The sequence below is a fragment of the Penicillium subrubescens genome (genome assembly GCF_028828155.1).
Source record: "Penicillium subrubescens strain IBT 31985 chromosome Unknown utg000005l_segment0_segment0, whole genome shotgun sequence".
In the NCBI taxonomy this organism is placed as follows: Eukaryota; Fungi; Ascomycota; class Eurotiomycetes; order Eurotiales; family Aspergillaceae; genus Penicillium; species Penicillium subrubescens.
Window position 1 is genome coordinate 3,593,015 of NW_026643155.1, and position 16,276 is coordinate 3,609,290.

Below are 16,276 nucleotides of genomic sequence, written 5' to 3' on the forward strand. Positions count from 1 at the left end.
GTGGAAAACAAAAAAAAAATGAAACCATGCTGGGGTAGGCCTATGCATGCTCAGGGTCATTCATCAACTCGTATAATCTCCCACCCACTCGCTGTGCAAGATCCCGGTACGACCCATCCTCCACGACAATTCCTTGATCAAGAACAACAACATGATCTGCAATCTCAATCATCTCCTTCGCATGGGTGATGATAATCACAGTGAGGTCATTCCGGGTAGCGACAAGCTTCTGTACCGTTTGCCGGACAAGGTCTGCACCGGCAGGATCGAGACTGGATGTTGCCTCGTCCAGGATGAGGATCTGGGGCTCACGAAGCAGAGCACGAGCGATGACCAATCGTTGCCTCTGGCCGCCGGACAGTCCAATGCCACCGTCGCCAATGACAGTGAAGTATCCATTTGGAAGTGACAAGATAAAGTCGTCGATACCTGCTGCTTCTGCTGCGACACGCACGCTATGTATGGATGCACGGTCTGCAAGTCCATAGCTGATGTTGGCATAGATAGTGCCGGGGAAGATGATCGGCTGCTGTGACACAATGGAGATATGAGATCGCAGCGTTGGAATGTGCAAGCGTGAAATGTCTTCCCCACCGAGTCTCACGGTAGGTCGGCCATCTTTCGATACGGGCGCTTCATATAGCGCGAGTAGTAACGAAGCGATGGTCGACTTGCCCGAGCCGGAGCGGCCGACGATCGCCGTGGCTGAATTCTGGGCGATCTTGATTGACACATTCTTCAAGACTGTGGTGTCGGGTCTCGAGGGATATCTGAAGTCCAGATTGGATAGTTGGATTGGAGTGAGCTTGGAAATCTTGAGGTCGCCTCGATGTTCATGTGAGCCCGCTTCGGGGAGATTGGCAAGCCGAAGAAGTTGGGTTGCGACCTCGCGAGAAGTGTTGATTTGAGGAACTGGATTGAAAAAATTAGAGAACTTTATCTTTGTGTGCGGGTGAGTTTGTTGCTTACTCCATGATAAGATCTGGGCTGCGTATCCAATGCTGAAAAGCAGCAGTGAGAAGACCATCATCACATCATTGACGGTAAACTCAGATGCTACGAGCACGGCTCCATAGTAAAAGATCAAGGCTATGTCTGTTAGTTACCATATAATCATTGATTTCTGGAAAACTACTTACCACTCGCAAACATGACTGTCGACTCCAGCAATCCAAAGAGCAGACCCGTATAACCAGCACGTTTCAATCCCACGGCCAGGCATTTTGAGATGGCGTCCGCCTGCTTATTATGAAAATAGCCCTCCAGAGTCAGGGTCTTCACGGTGCGAATCTCTGAAAATGTTTCCGTGAAGATATCCGTGGCAACCGCACTGGCTTCGCTGCATCGATGCTCCCAGAGACCATTGACCCCTTCGAACCCTCGAGTAATCGCGTAAATGAAAGGCCCACAGGCAAGAGCTACCAAAGTCAACTTCCAACAGACGATCAGACTCCAGATAACTGCCATCACTGTGATGGCTGCAGCAACAATCACGAATCCAGCAAAACGACCAAGGAGATTTCGGATGTCCTCACCATTATGATCCAGATACGATGTAAGCCTGAAGGAGCTGTTGCCATCTTGCTCAAACCAGGCCCGAGGTTGGTCAAGCACTCGATCGAATGCCTTTTTCCGGAGTGCGTTCATCCAGGCTTCACCACAGTACTCGAGAAAGTATTGCATGAAGAACGAAGCCAGACCATCTCCGATGGAGACTCCAAGTACCGCCAGTGACCATGTCATCGTTAGCTTGGCGCTATTGGTTCCGGCGTAGAAAGTGCTAAATAGTTGCGACAGACAGTAGGAGAAGACTGGTGTCGCACTTGCATGGGCCAAAGCTGAGGCAACTCCGAGAAATAGGATGACTCGTTGTTTTGGAGTCAATGTAGGCACAATAGTGCCCATGATGTGGGACAGTGAAGTCATGCCCTTTTCATTCTGTTCATTCTGCAACTTCGGGGTTTTCTCTTCTTGAACAAGGGTTAGTCGCTCCCTGGCAGGATTGGCAGCGGAAGCATAAGACATCGTGCGAATGGAGCGGTCATACCCAAAACCGTCGTCAATTTGAACCATCTCGAACTCCTCCATCGGTCTGGAGTAGTAGGAGCCTGGACGCACTGGTGATGCATCCCTTCTGGGTATCCCCAGAAGGGACCCACGTTTGCTGAGATCGTATGATATGTTGAGCATAGTGTCGTCAAAAGAGTAAGAATCATCTCCTCTCTGTGCTGAGTTCCAGGTACCGGACCACGAACTAGAACGGGCGTGATGCTGAGCCAAGATTTCTCTGGGATTTTGACCTGCAAGTGGTAGCATTGTAGGCTCAACTGCCAAGCTCTGGCGAGGCGAGCCCTCCCAAGAGAGACCATGATATGCTCTCTCCCCCGACTCCTTTTGCAAACTGAAATCTTTCACGTCTTCCTTTGTCGCGGTGCGGAAATACTTCTCGCTCCCTGGCTGCTTCTCCATGGTAGCTCTGTACCCGCTCTGCACAATTGTACCATTTTCGAGGATATAGACAAAGTCTTGCTCAGTGATATGGGACATGTCGTGAGTGATGATGATGGTTGTCTTTCCGCTACGCCACTCACAGATCGCCTTCATCACTGCCACTCGGTTTGCAGGATCCAAAGCACTGGTGGGCTCGTCCAAAATCAGAACGGGTGTGTCGCGCAACCTCGCTCTGGCGATTGCAACTCGTTGTTTCTGTCCACCACTCAAATGATTACCGCTAGGTCCGACGCAAGTGTCAAGGCCGTCAGGCAGGCTCTCGAGAACGCTATTTAGCATTGCAACATTGATGGAATTCCGAACATCTTCTGTTGATACGGTCTCGTAGTCCTGACGGCCGAAGGCGATGTTCTTCAACACTGAGTCATTGAATAGCATACTGCGTTGTTCCACCAAAGTAATGTTGTTTCTGACCCAGTTGATATTGAGCGCATCAATAGGGTTTCCGTCTATCAGAATCTCGCCTGAAGTAGGTGGATAGAATCGCATCAATAGTTGACCGAGCGTGGTCTTTCCAGAGCCACTCTTGCCAATGACGAAAGTCGTCTCCCCAGCGGGGAAGAAAAATGACGATGGGTTCAGAACAACGCGATCCGGCTGACTGGGGTATGAGAAGGACACCTAAACCAGAACTGTTAGTGCGCTTTACCGCAGAATAAATACACTAAGATCCTGAACGTACATTGTTCACCTCGATATCACCCTCACAGTGCTCTGGATATAGGGTTCCTTTGATCTCACTCACGACTCTGTCTTGGTCTTTTTGGCCCATGATTGACTTGAGCATGGCACTTGCAACTTTCCCTTTCTCCAAGACAATCATCTGCGGCAGCACTTGCTCGATGGACTGGGCTGCAGTCAAACATGCCCAGAATGTCCTAAGAACTTCACCCGAGGTGATCTTGCCGGTTCGAGCAAGGGAGCTCCCGTACCAGAACCCTTGAACAAACATGCCGAACATCATCCACCGAACAAATGAAATCTGCAAAGAATTGAGCCGGGCTTGCCGAAGATAATGGATAGCGGACTGCTCAATTCGGATGGAGAAGCTCCACGATTCAATTCTCTGGCCGTTCAAGCATTTGACTGCGTCGATAGAACTGATGGCATTGCTCGCAACCTTTGACGCCTGAGTAAGCTCTTCTTGCTGTGCTTTGATGCTGGGCTTCATCCTTGTGGACAAGTAGACAATCACAGAAGAGAACATTGGGATTCCAGCCAATGTCACCAGGGACAGACTCCACGAAGTATAGAATCCTAGTCCCAGAGACGCCAATGATCGACAGAGATACTGCAAAAGCAGCCCAAGAGGCTGTGATGTCGCCATCTGGAGTTCGTGAATATGACTAAATGATGCATTAGAGTCATACTTCTGCTGTGGTTCAAGGCATCACTTACGCTTGTACTCCTAACAAGAAAGCCCCCGATCCTTCTTGCTGAGCCTCAAACCATTCGACATCTCGTTGAATAAGCTCTGTAAAGACCTTGCTGCGGATGTTCGAAGCCTGCAGCTCTCCAAATGCGACAAATACCGCAAAGTATGCGCTATTGAGGAACCAGCCAGCAGCTCCTAGCCCCAACATTCCAAAGCAACTGGCCACAATCTTGCTGCGAAGACCCTCGACGGCAATCTGCCCAGCTCCGAACGACGTGAATGCATCGAAGACGTTTCCGAGAAAGATGGCTAGGGCAGGGGTCACGCAGCCAGCCAGCAAGGCAAGAATGGCTCCTATGATGAGCGTCGGTAAGTGTCTCCGAGTCGTAAAACCGAATAAGGACTTCCAGCCGAATACCAGCCCAGCTGCAGTATCATTTTGAAGGGAAGCACCATCGTGGTCTGGGTTTTTAGATTTGAGACCCATTGCTTCCCAATATCATATCAAGAATGGGTATAACAGAGAGAAGAACTTTTTGAAGATTGAGACCATGGTAGCAGAGGGAAAATGAGAAAGCGATCTGCCATCGTGGTGATCTAAAATCCGTCGTATCAGCCAGCAATTCATTGTTCAAGAAGAACAATATTAAGGATTTCCTAATGCGGAAAGATTGTCGAGGCGAAATGTGGGGAACGAGATGCAACAATCCTGGTCGATTTCATTGTTCTCCCCTGTCACGTGGGGCGCCCAGGCAGCATCCACGAACCAAAAGGTTTAGGGAAACAGGATTACTAGGATGATATTATTATTTCGTTTTAGAACTTGGGCTATGTCTAGTTCTTTTGTTCTTTCGATTCGAACGAGTCAGTCCTACCACACAGTCAGGGAAGCCATTGAAGACCCGCCAGCCAGCCCGCCACTTCGGACGAGTTTGAAAAAAAACGCTATTTTATCATGAAATGCCATTTTATTTCCGGGTATCTTGATAATTCTCATGAAGGCCTCCAATTGGGAGATCATGGCCAATCCACCTCTGAATGACAAGCGCTATATCGAAATCGTAACCACTCGTCCACCACTGCCCCCATCCTCTCAATCGGTCGAAACCCGACCCAGCGGAGCACTTCCGTCTGAATCGATACAAATAATAAGCCGTGTCCCTCGGGAGGAGGACAGTGCAGGTACACGCCGTTGGTTTAGCTGCCCGGTTGTGGAGCCGGACTTGGGTTCAAGTCAAGCACGGTCGAAAATAGGTTAACGCGCTCAGGAGCTAGCCTTCTGGGACCGCTCGTAGATCCAGTCATTCAGGCCGGCGCGGTTGCTGTATCGGTTAGTCCCAGTCTCAATATCTGGTGTTGAAGAGAGTCTTACCGAGCAATCTCAATGGCGTAGAATTGCATGCGAACACCTGGTTCCACCGTTAGCTGATGTCCCCAATTCAACAGACCCAATCTCCATCCACATAACTCACCGAAAACGGTAGTGTCCTGGTCATACTCGACATCGGCGCGAGTGCGGATGATGGTGCCAAAGTTGAAGTCCTCAATCTTTTTCTCGAACTTGTTGATCCAGTTGCGCCACTTCTCCTTGCCAGCCTTGCTCTTCATCTCTTCCTCGTTGACAGTCGCGGCAGGATCAAAGTCGGGGAAATCGGCCTTGAAGGATTCGTAGATCTCGTCGTCCATCTTGGTGAGGCGCAGCGACGAGCCCTTCACCTTCTCGAGGATAGCCCAGTATGTCATGAGGTGTTCGACAGCTGTTTCAAGTTTGTATGTCAGTGCCGGCCAACTTGAATTTGAATCAACCCAGAAAAAACTTTTCGATTGGGCAAGAGACGTTCGATTGGGTAAGAGTGATTGCGATGAGATGATGCATTTGCGACTAACCCTTAACTGCGAACTGCTTCTCCATCTGTAGAAATGGTCAATGATGAGCTGGTATCCAGACGCGGGGGAGGGGTAGATAACGTACATCCTCCAGGTTCTCAGCCTGCTCGGGGTCAAATGGTTTGGACATCTTGATGTTATGTTGGTGAATTCAACGCTTGGAAAAAACTATAGCGAGAAGAAAAATGAGTGAAGATATATGGCCAAAGAGAGGTTGGGAGCTTGTACTGTGCCCCGCGAACATTTTTTTCGGCGGGCGGAGAGGAGTACTGCCGCCCGAAACCCGTGTCCGCCCACGGTACGTCATCGGGCCGGTGGCACTGGAAGACCCAAGTGATTACTCTATACTTCTCTCGGCTTCGAGTCACTTCTCGAAAAAATAATTCAGAATGAAAAATGAAGGTAGCAGGAATTGGTCATATTTGGTGTTATGAATATTGGTGTAAGAGAGTCAAATGATTTGCACGAGGTGCGCAGCACCTTTAGTATGGGTATAGACAAATGCATGCTAGGTGAAAGCCGACTTTCAAATGGTCCCACATTACCGAGTCCCTGAAAGAAAGGTGCAATTGAGCACCTTTCCCTAAGAGCTCATCCTTATCGTACCTAGTCGCTGTCGGCATCATCCGGAAGTTCCTCGAATCTTCCCTCCCGGACGGCCTGGGCCACAGGATTCTCCATGGTGATGAGACCATTCGCCTTTGCCCTGTATTGCAAAGAAATCAGTAAACCAACCTTGCCACCGAAAATCACGGGCAAACTGACCTTTCAAACAAAACGAAGAGTCTTTCAGCTTCTCTTTCCTTCTCCTCCTCAGTCATGGGAGGACCTGTATCTTTCGGCTCGGCGGCCCAACGCTGTCCAGTGATTGGGTTGACCCCCGAGTCCAGCCCATTAGCATCGCTAGTCGCGAAAGCTTCACTGGCAGTCTGAGGGATTTCCATTCCACGAGAAGCCAAGAAGCCAGCAGCAAATCCGTATCCAATCCGCCGCGTAAGATTTTCAGCATCTTTGCCAGAAAGAACGAACATCAGTTCGGAGATACCGGTCTTCAGGTTTGGGTAGGGAGTGGTAGAGAGCTGCAACAATTTTGAAGCTAGAGTGTCCGAGCGTCCAATGGGCAAGCTGCGATCACTATCCTCGGGAAGGAGTAGCCACTGCATATATTTTCGCGGGCCTTCAGGCGCGACCTCATGAACGACAATAAGAGAATGTAAAAGTGGGACTGCTTTCTCCTCAAGCTCCTCTGGGCGGTAGAGGGATACCGCTTGGTCAAGGATATTAATCAGCTTGTCAACATTGCAATTCTGATTGAACTTCGGGAAGAGGGTATTGCTTTCAAAATGCTTCTCTTTCTTCCCTTCCAGATCCAGGACGGACAACGAGTTGATCAAATAGCTGATCAAGCCATCAAGTGGCTTGGCTGGAATTTCCATTCGGCTGATGATCTTGAGAATGTGGGGAATTGAGGGTGAGAAGGTGACAGCAAGGTCGGGATACAGCTTCGAAACGTTGAAAATGAGCTTCAAAGTATCGATAAGCGCCAATTCGTCCATCTGTGTCAATGGCGGTCTACCGGATTTGGGGAATTGTTTAGCGTGTCGAGTTAGTTGCTATTCTCATTAGTACAGGCCCTCGCATTGAGGGGGCAGAATACGCACATAATTAACATTATCCCCTAGAGAGTGCTTGCTTATCAGGAGATCAAAATCCATGTTGCTGTCGTAAGTCGACAGGAACAGGATTCGACTCGTGACCATCTCATCTTCAGAATTATCAGTCTGAATTTTGAATATCCAGTCAGCGATGATCTCAAATAGTTGTAATCGAGAATGGTATCGGCACCTTTAGTCTTTCCGCCAGTTTGCCTCCATATCCCGTATCCGCGAAGACCTGGCGCATGCTGGAATCGAGGAGGAGAGCATTGGCGACGCAGCGCAAGGCAGCGCGTCGCACATCGGCTGTCTCTCCCTCGACCCCATACCGCGCCAATAGCCCAATTCCCTATGACAAGTGTCAGAGCCCATACATGATTTGCGAAACCGGAGGTGATGAATGTTCATCGTACATCGTTGCAATAAATCGGACCGGCGTCGACGGGATTCGTGCCATGTTGGCGCAGTTGTAGAAGCGTCTGGACTTTCTCTGGATAATGAAACTCGAAGGTTAGAATCACATATCTATCGAAACTTTGCTCTTGCGACTCACGAGCTGAAGTAAGGTGCTTCTCTTGTAGGTCTTTCTTGAGTGTGCCTAGCAGCTGGGTAACCTCCTGCAGCTTGGCTGTCATGGCCAGTCAGTCTAAGCTCGTGTTTCCATTGTTGATCGCGTAAAAGACACACCTGCTCCCTGCAGCTGGTTGAAGTTCATGTTATTACGCGGTCGTCCGAGCCGTAAGTTCACCTCGGTGCTTCGAAAATTTTCAGGTCGCTGTCCAGTCGAGAATTGGTGGCGATTAAGTATTTGTCTTGCCTGGTGAGGCTAGAACTTGATCACAAAACACAGAGCAAGCTGGTGGGACGTTGAGCTCGTGAGTGAGGGCAGTGGAAGAGAAAAGTCTCGACGCGGGGAAAGCAGCGACTCCGTCATGAATCAGGGAGCAGCAGCACACCCCACCTGAGCTTCTTCTTAGGCCCGCCTGCAGGATGGACCCATCATTGCTTTTTCCCCGGGTAGTTGACCGGGGAGGTTGACTGTGGGAAGACGGATCGTTTTGTTATTTCTTGATGTTTATGTTAAAACATAGCTCTGCCAATTTGCATACATACTGCAACCTTGAAATCCTCCGGTGTTGCGGTAAGGGTGATTGGCATCCAGTTCCGATGGTCTGTGGCGCCCCGGCCGCCACACCGCTAAATTTCAAGATTGGTCTTCCAGCGTATCGTGAATGGTAACCAAGGTCTATGGATTGCGTTAAAAGAGCTAGAGAGACTATAGGCCAAGTGAGAGATACAGTAGAGTATATGATTCTCAATACAGCAGCCCCGATCGATCACCTTTGATCGGGTCATTGCAGCCGGTGACCCGCTTTCGCGTGCCTGGATGCATGGATGCCTGTTCGCCTGAGCAATCGGGCTTCACGCGGCCACTTTACGCGATTCGCGACAGGCGCGTTGCCCATTTAGTTTTCCACTGGCCCTGGCCTCAACGCTGTCCCCGGCTCAACTACCATCAGTTCAGGATTCTCTGGGAGGGCTCGTTTCTATCTGCTCAACGCCCAGCAATGGTCCTTACTCTCATTTCTGTTTCATTTTCCTCTCCTCTCTAAACCATGGTAGAGATCCTCGGCCCTCTCCCTGCTCGCCCACCAACTCCTCCTAGGCCGGGTTCCCGACTCGATCAGAACGACCCTCAATCCCCGCATCCTCTCCAGACCCCGGGAGCTTCGTCGCAGACGGCGGATGCTTCCAGGGCACCTCCTTCAAGTCACGGCTCGAAACGTGTGAACTTTTCGCCATGGCTGTATACCGTCATTGGGTCGCCCAAATCCCAATCGGCCAGCATACCCAACGAAGCGAAGCCCACGACGAACACAGCATTCGACAGTCCCCAGGGCAGTGAAGGCAGACCATTCAAGTCGATTCTCAAGGAGACAAGTTCTCCAATTCCGGTGTGGTCCCCAAACGTCAATAAATTTACCGATGAATCACTCGACATGCTGCTGGAGTCCGTGGTGCAACAATTGGCTGGAGAGTCCATCTCTTCGCGCCTCGATGCATATATCAACTTCTTTGGCGCTTTACGGACATATGATGGATTACTGGGTGGGAAAGAAATCGGGGACAAACTAGGCTTGATCACTGATTTCATTCAACGCGACGTGACTCGCGACTTGGTAAACGGGACACCTATGGATACAAGTCTTGCAAATCAAGCCTTGAAGCTATCCGCTGCTTTCATATGGCAATCGGAAATTTCAACGCAGCTGTCCGAGGAGTTTAAAGTCTTTCTGGTGGAGCACGCGATCACCTCTCTTCAAGAATCCAAGGGTGCCAAGTCCGTTCTAACGCACTATCTGTCGATTCTCTCCACGCAGAATTTCAGCCCCAAGATCATAACTACCTCCCGAACAACCCGCCTTCTTACAGCGCTGCAAGACCTTTCTAAACACGTCACCGGCAAAGCGATCTCATTCCATCGATTATCCATCTATCAGCGACTCCTCTCCCAATCCAAGTCAACATTCCTTTCAAATTCGTCATTATGGATGGAACACCTTGTCTTTGGTTTGCTTCATCCTCACAAGGATACCCGGACAAAAGCCATCTCTCTTGGGTTTCAAATATCTGTCGCCGCGGGCCCAACGCATGCGCTGTCGAACAGCATCCGGCTGCTCTTTGAGCGACCATTAGAGGGCGATCGAAAGCTGGTAACCGAAATACAAGAGCGGATGTCGCGAATGGTAGCATCCCATGACACAGGCATACATGTGCCGCAGATTTGGAGCATCGTAATACTGCTTTTGAGAAGCAAAAAGTGGAATCTCGACCAGTGGGAGCATTTCAAAGAATGGGTGCTTGTCCTTCAAAAGTGTTTCAACTGCAGCGAACCTGCTATCAAAGCGCAGGCCATTGTAGGCTGGAATCGGTTCATCTATGCTGTGAGCCCTAATGAAACCACCAGTCGATCGCTTCTCAAGATGCTAGGCAAACCAGTGTTCTCGCAATTTGATCGAAAGAAGTCCGATAAATCAGTGTTGCCGCCCTCCCAACTTGCATTGAGCAGCTATTACCACTTGCTTTATTACGCCTTCCGTCCATCGCTCCCTCATTATCATCTTGATATCATCTGGGAGGAGTACGTCGCAGCTCCGTCCGCTACTACCTTCTCCGCTTTCCCAGCCCTGAGTGATAGTGCGGCCCTTGTGTTGGCGAACTTGCTGTGGTGCCCTCAAGCGAAAGTATGGACCGAGAGTCGAATCACCGACACTACCAAGATGGAAGTTGAGGAGCTGCCATCGGTTGATTCCCGATGGGTTCGTTCGAAAATCTCATCGGTCCTGGCAGTTTTCGAGTTCCTTTTGAAATCTTCGGTCTGGAATGAAGAAGCAATTGAGAAATCGAATATCGCCCTCGCCTGGAACAGCCTGGCCAGTGCACTTTCTCTTGCCTCCAGCAAAGAAATCACCCCCTCGGGCGAGTCTATGCAGGCCGTGGCCAGCGTTCTTGGTTTGCTGCATCGTCTGTGGGCTACAGGAACCTCTTCCTTGAATGCCACTGGAGTCCATGCCGAGGACGCTTTCTTTCAAAGATTCCAGTTCTTGTCAACGACCATGATTCTTTCTCTCGGAGGTATCCCTTTCACCGAGAAGCTCATGCTGAAAATTGGTGATGGAGCGTTCCAGACCTCTAATACCCCAACACATCGTCCTTCTACTTCGGGTACCAACCTGGATAGCCCTATTTTACATCTTTTGCGCACAATCAGCAAAAGTACTGTGATCTCATCGCCAACTCGCTCATACGTCCGACTCATGGATGGATTGATCACAGCAGCTTGTAATGGAAGGATATCCCGCGGCTCCCGTCTCGAGCTTCTCAATCAGTGTGTCGAATTGAGCGTTACCGAATTGAGGTCCCCCTCTAGTTTGCCGTCACTGTTGGAAGTTGTTTGGAAAGGGACAGCAGGAGCAGCAGCAGACGCATTGCAATCATTCCCCATCGAGTCTACACGAGAGCGGGATGGATCAGTTTCACGGGACTACGAGATCATCACTAAGATCCTCGTGGCTGGCGTTTCATTCACGGGTGCATCCCAAGAGTGGTCACGACTGCTTGACGCGTACATGCGCGTGGTGAGAACAGAAAAAGGAGATCGGGTCCTTACTGGTTTGGTTGTAGAGCCCATTTCAGGAATTCTGTCTTCAATCTCAGTCCATGACACCTATCTGCCTACAAACGCACTACTTAGCCATTGCCTTTCTATCCCATTTGCGTGGGAGACCGAACTGGGAATCGACAACCTCGCTGCTCAACAAGTCTCCTCTCCAGCATTCCCGCACAAGCTCCTGGGCACTGTCGGGCGGACTTTGGATTTAGGCTACGACGGCTTCGACGCCTCCCACTCACCTCACCTTTCTGCCTTTATCGAATCGTTGACTTCCTTCCTGGGCTCTGGCACCACGTCTTTTCGCGCCCAGGCACTTGAGACTCTCCAGGCAGCACTTGCACCGTGGATCCAAGACACCGAAGGCAAGATTGATGTTACACGCGGGGTGGACAGTCGGGCTATGACTGCGGTAGGTCACCTTATATCAGTATCTCTAGTCAGTCATTAACTTGTCGAATAGTGCCGCGCGCTTTCATCTGCTATTCTCAACATTTTGCAAACCGCTGTTGTTGACGAGGTGACGTCGTTGCAAAAATTCGAGACCATTATCTGCGCTGGCTTGGAATCGCCTGATCTCTCACGGACTCAGCAATTCGTCGAATTCTGGAAGTCAACCAAGACAGCTTCGAATACTCAAAGTCCCTTCACCCGAATGGGTCAAGCATTTTCAACTGCGACAGCCAGGCTTTCTGCCCCGGTCCAGCCGCCGCAAACTGCAGTTCAGGTATGGTTCTCCCTACTCGGGCATCTACAAGTATTAATGCCCGTATTTATAGGAGACCAAGTTGGTATCAGCAAGCTCGCTTAAGCTAGCCAACCAACGAGGGAACAAGCAAATTGCCGGAGAGTCTACCGACAATGGCAGCACCAACTTCCACTCATCGCCTGTCATAGGGACGAACGACCCGGCTCTGCCGGACCCTGCAGAGCTTGGTGAACCTCAATTGCCTACCAATCTGGGGGCAATAGCACCTGAAATGCCAGCCGCATTCCAGAAGAGCCGACGCGAAATGTTCCGAATGATTGAATCCATCAGGTCCTCCTCGCCGGCGAATACTCCTGGTAAACTAGGCTTCGACACACCTATTCACCTACGCAGACTGCATGCTCAGTCTGGCATTCCCTTGACTCCCACCTTGGCGGCAGCTGAACATGAGGATGGGTTCATCGGGTCATCTCCTACACCGGCCACTAGAGATCCCACACCGGCCATGAATTTGGAGGCTCCGGGAGGAAAGTTTCAAGATATCACAATGGAGGATGCGACTGATCCGCCTTCTTCGCCTCCTGAATTCACTTCTCGGAGCCCAAGTCCCAAGAAAATGTCCAGCTCTTCTCGACGGGCCAGACGAAGGAAGCTTCTTCAATCGAGTGTTGCCGAAGAGGCCAAGAAGAAGGCATCCACGCCTCAGGTGGATGAACGGCCGCCTAGTCGGCGCACTCGATCAGCGCTGACCCAGAACACTGCAAATTATCAGAATGCTGAGGCCGTTCCTGCTTCGACTACCGCATCCAATACGCCCGCGAAGCCAACGGACAAGTTAGCAGCTCCTCAAAGCGCAAAGTCAAAATCGTCGTCTAAGAAGCGAAAGAGAAAGGGAGCGTCGAAGCCAGCAGATGAAGCAAGCCAACAGGCTGCTCAAGTACCTTCGACCCCCGTCGCTCTCGAGTACTTTGTCGACTCCTCGAGTGAGGAGTTGGAGTCACAAATCGCCTCTCAGCTCGAACAGGATCTGGTACTAGCTGCTGACATGGTTAGCAAGGGTCATTCGCAACCTGCCTCTGCTGCTGAGGCCCCGGAGCCAGCCACGAAGAAGAGAAAGCGTGAAGAAGACAACGTTCTGTCTGCTTCTCAGGATAGGCGGCGGTCAACTCGTCTCTCATCCGCAAAGGATCTGGGCGTCATCGATGTTGATGAGGTACAATCTACACAGTCTCAGGATGCGACGATCTCCCAACGTTCCCGGCTTGCCTCTGCCTCCAGCCTGTCGCCTACGGTTACTCGACGATCGACTCGCAGCTCCCAAAAGAAAGAGGACGAGCTTGTCATCGCCGACTCGCTCCCTGAAACTCAGATCCCGGAAACCATTCAAGAAGAGCCAGTCAAAGATCCAGAGCCCTCTCAGCGACCAACCAAGCGGTCGCGCAAGTCTTTGCGACTCGAGGATCAGCCAGCTCCTACCGTGGAAGAGCAGAGCTCGACTCGTGCCAAATCTTCGCGGACCTCCCGCTCTCGCAAGTCCCGTTCATCCCACAATGAAACACAGTCCCAGTCTCTGCCTTCCCAAGAACAACAAGTGGCATTGCCGACAGAAGCCACCGATTCTGAGCTCCTGCCTGCTTCAAACGATAATCAGGATGCTGTTCCAGAAAGTATTGTCGTTCAGAAGCCGGTCGAGTCCAAGTCGCATATTCCCCTTGTCTCCACAGAGGAGGCAACTGACACCCAAATGACTGACGTGGACCCCTCCACCGCATCCGTGCCTGAAGACACCAGTATACAACGAAACCTGGATGTGAACATAGTTCCAAACCAACCATTGACAAGCGTGGCTGGTCCAGTCCTGACCCTTGCCACCGCCGAAGTTCAGACGGAACCAGTGCCTCCCAGCGTTGAACCTGACATCAGCGAGGCAGGTATCGCTCAATCTTTGAAAAAACTGCTGGCCAACATGAAGTCCGCCAAACTGGGGCCAACCGCCCTGCGTGAAGTCGACGACCTTCTTTTCAATATCCGCGTCGAAGCGCATGATGCTTCTCGGCGACACAACGATTCGGCATAGCGATGGTGTTTACGAGGCAATTTTGCTTTTATTTGATTTTATGTTTGTTTTTCCTGTATTGGCTCCACTCGTGTCTCTATTCCCCCATGTGCATCTCGCATTACATAAAATACATAGCGGCCATTGCATATGTCTTTCTGTCTTTCTCTTTGTCTTCTTTCGGGGCGCCGAGTCAATTGCATATTCGATTCCTTCTTGGTCACGTTGTATTTTACTGCCTACTGTCGGCTTATGAGACTTTCAATGGAGTCGATTGGTGATTTCTTATTCTTCCTGCTTTAATTATCCGCTGTCTAGAGTAACTTTGTTAGTGCGTGGTGGCGTTTACTGAGGCCAAGCTTCCCCAGCTTGGAGCCATGGGTCTAGTTGCCACAACGCCGACAGGGGCAACACCTTCGATCGCCAGCCATCCAGAATGAACTTCGAGAAATCGTTCCAAAGCTCTCCACATTGGGTCTATATTGGTCCAAGGCGACATCATGAATAATATGATCTTGAATGACGCAGAGTGCCGCCACCACCCCAGTTCACAATCTCTATCAACAGTATCCCGGACAATAGTATATATTCTCGCCCGATTCTAACCTTAAAGTTCAAGTCTTGCAGCTGATCGCCTGTGTTCAGACGACCAACCAACAAGGTTCATACTCTGTTCCAACCTACCTAGGGCTCCACCATGGGAACCCAATACATGATGCAAGCCGGGCTGGCCTCGGGCATGTCGGCAACGGAGGGTATCTACCCTGCGCATCCGAAATCTGTCGACCCTAACCTGGGTGATCCAGCCCATATGCTCCCCGAAAACGTGGTTCCCAACTCGCGGAGCCGCATTGCCGTTCGTGGATATGGCGGCAAGGACGTGATGATCCCCTATATAAGCATTGGAACATGGGCCTGGGGTGACAAGGCGACATTCAACTACGATCCCACCGTCGATCTGCCGAAGATTCATGCTGCCTGGGAGAAGCTAAAGTCGGTTGGATTGACCTTCCTGGACACAGCGCAGTCCTTTGGCAACGGCGAGAGCGAGCGAATCTGCGGAACCCTGTTCAAGGGGATGCCTCGGGATGCGTTCGTCGTGCAGACTAAGTGGTTTTCGGGCGGTTTGTCTAATACTTTGATGCAGTCGCGCGGGCCTAAGGCTAGGCTGAAGGAGTCGCTCAAGCGACTGGGACTGGACTACGTGGATATCTACCTGGTGCATGGACCAATTCATGGTAGTTCGATTGCGACCGTCGCTGAAGGTCTCGCAGAGTGTGTGGAGGAGGGAATGACGCGCGCTGTTGGCGTGGCCAACTACAGCACGCAGGAGATGATCAAGATGGCCGATGAACTTGCGAAGAGCAACATGCCGCTGGCCGTGTCGCAGTGCGAGTATTCAGTCATTCGCCGTGTTCCGGAGGTCACCGGAATGATTCGTGAGTGCAGGAAGCGCGGTATCTGTTTCCAGGGCTTTGCCTCGCTTAGTGAGGGTCGATTGACGGGCAAGTATTCCCGATTCAACGAGCCTCAAAGCACTCGACGATTCAGTAGTTATCCAATGCACATGCTGGAGCCGACGATCAATGTGCTGAAGAGTATCGCGGAACAGCATCGTGTGTCTGTTTCTGCTGTCGCGCTGAATTATTCGATCAATAAGGGTGTTGTTCCTCTGGTGGGAGTGCGCGATGCTGAGCAGGCGGAGGAGGACATGCAGGCGCTGGGTTGGCGATTGACCACAGACGAGATCCGTCGCATCGAGGAGGTTAGTTTTGAGGGTCACACGTCTGCCCTGTTGCAGCATGGTTAAATGTATATATTAAATTAGTAGGTTTGTACCGTGCTAGAAATTAAGGTACAGAGAGAATGAGATTGGACGTTGGAGGAGTAAGTTTGTTGTCATCAGTAGTAA

At 50.8% G+C, this 16,276-nt stretch overlaps 5 protein-coding genes across 5 annotated transcripts; 2 read left to right on the forward strand and 3 right to left on the reverse strand.

The window, feature by feature from the left end:
* Positions 1-40: 40 nt before the first annotated feature.
* On the reverse strand, positions 41-4,373 carry N7473_007807 (ABC transporter ATP-binding protein; the record flags this gene model as incomplete). The annotated part of the gene is made up of 5 exons (XM_057153747.1): positions 41-912; positions 970-1,089; positions 1,140-3,132; positions 3,194-3,857; positions 3,910-4,373. 5 exons carry the CDS (start codon positions 4,371-4,373, stop codon positions 41-43), a joined length of 4,113 nt encoding a protein of 1,370 aa, XP_057008085.1.
* A 777-nt stretch (positions 4,374-5,150) lies between these two features.
* N7473_007808 (polysaccharide biosynthesis domain-containing protein) lies at positions 5,151-5,903 on the reverse strand (the record flags this gene model as incomplete). Its single annotated transcript, XM_057153748.1, has 5 exons — positions 5,151-5,208; positions 5,259-5,295; positions 5,359-5,643; positions 5,774-5,798; positions 5,859-5,903. 5 exons carry the CDS (start codon positions 5,901-5,903, stop codon positions 5,151-5,153), a joined length of 450 nt encoding a protein of 149 aa, XP_057008086.1.
* Positions 5,904-6,379: 476 nt separating this feature from the next.
* On the reverse strand, positions 6,380-8,143 carry N7473_007809 (synembryn; the record flags this gene model as incomplete). Its single annotated transcript, XM_057153749.1, has 7 exons — positions 6,380-6,479; positions 6,539-7,386; positions 7,435-7,554; positions 7,619-7,777; positions 7,842-7,918; positions 7,982-8,056; positions 8,116-8,143. The coding sequence occupies 7 exons, from the start codon at positions 8,141-8,143 to the stop codon at positions 6,380-6,382; spliced, it is 1,407 nt and encodes a 468-aa protein (XP_057008087.1).
* A 901-nt stretch (positions 8,144-9,044) lies between these two features.
* Positions 9,045-14,385, forward strand: N7473_007810 (uncharacterized protein; the record flags this gene model as incomplete). Its single annotated transcript, XM_057153750.1, has 3 exons — positions 9,045-12,011; positions 12,063-12,326; positions 12,379-14,385. 3 exons carry the CDS (start codon positions 9,045-9,047, stop codon positions 14,383-14,385), a joined length of 5,238 nt encoding a protein of 1,745 aa, XP_057008088.1.
* Positions 14,386-15,061: 676 nt separating this feature from the next.
* Positions 15,062-16,174, forward strand: N7473_007811 (aldo/keto reductase; the record flags this gene model as incomplete). Its single annotated transcript, XM_057153751.1, has 1 exon — positions 15,062-16,174. One exon carries the CDS (start codon positions 15,062-15,064, stop codon positions 16,172-16,174), a length of 1,113 nt encoding a protein of 370 aa, XP_057008089.1.
* Positions 16,175-16,276: the final 102 nt, after the last annotated feature.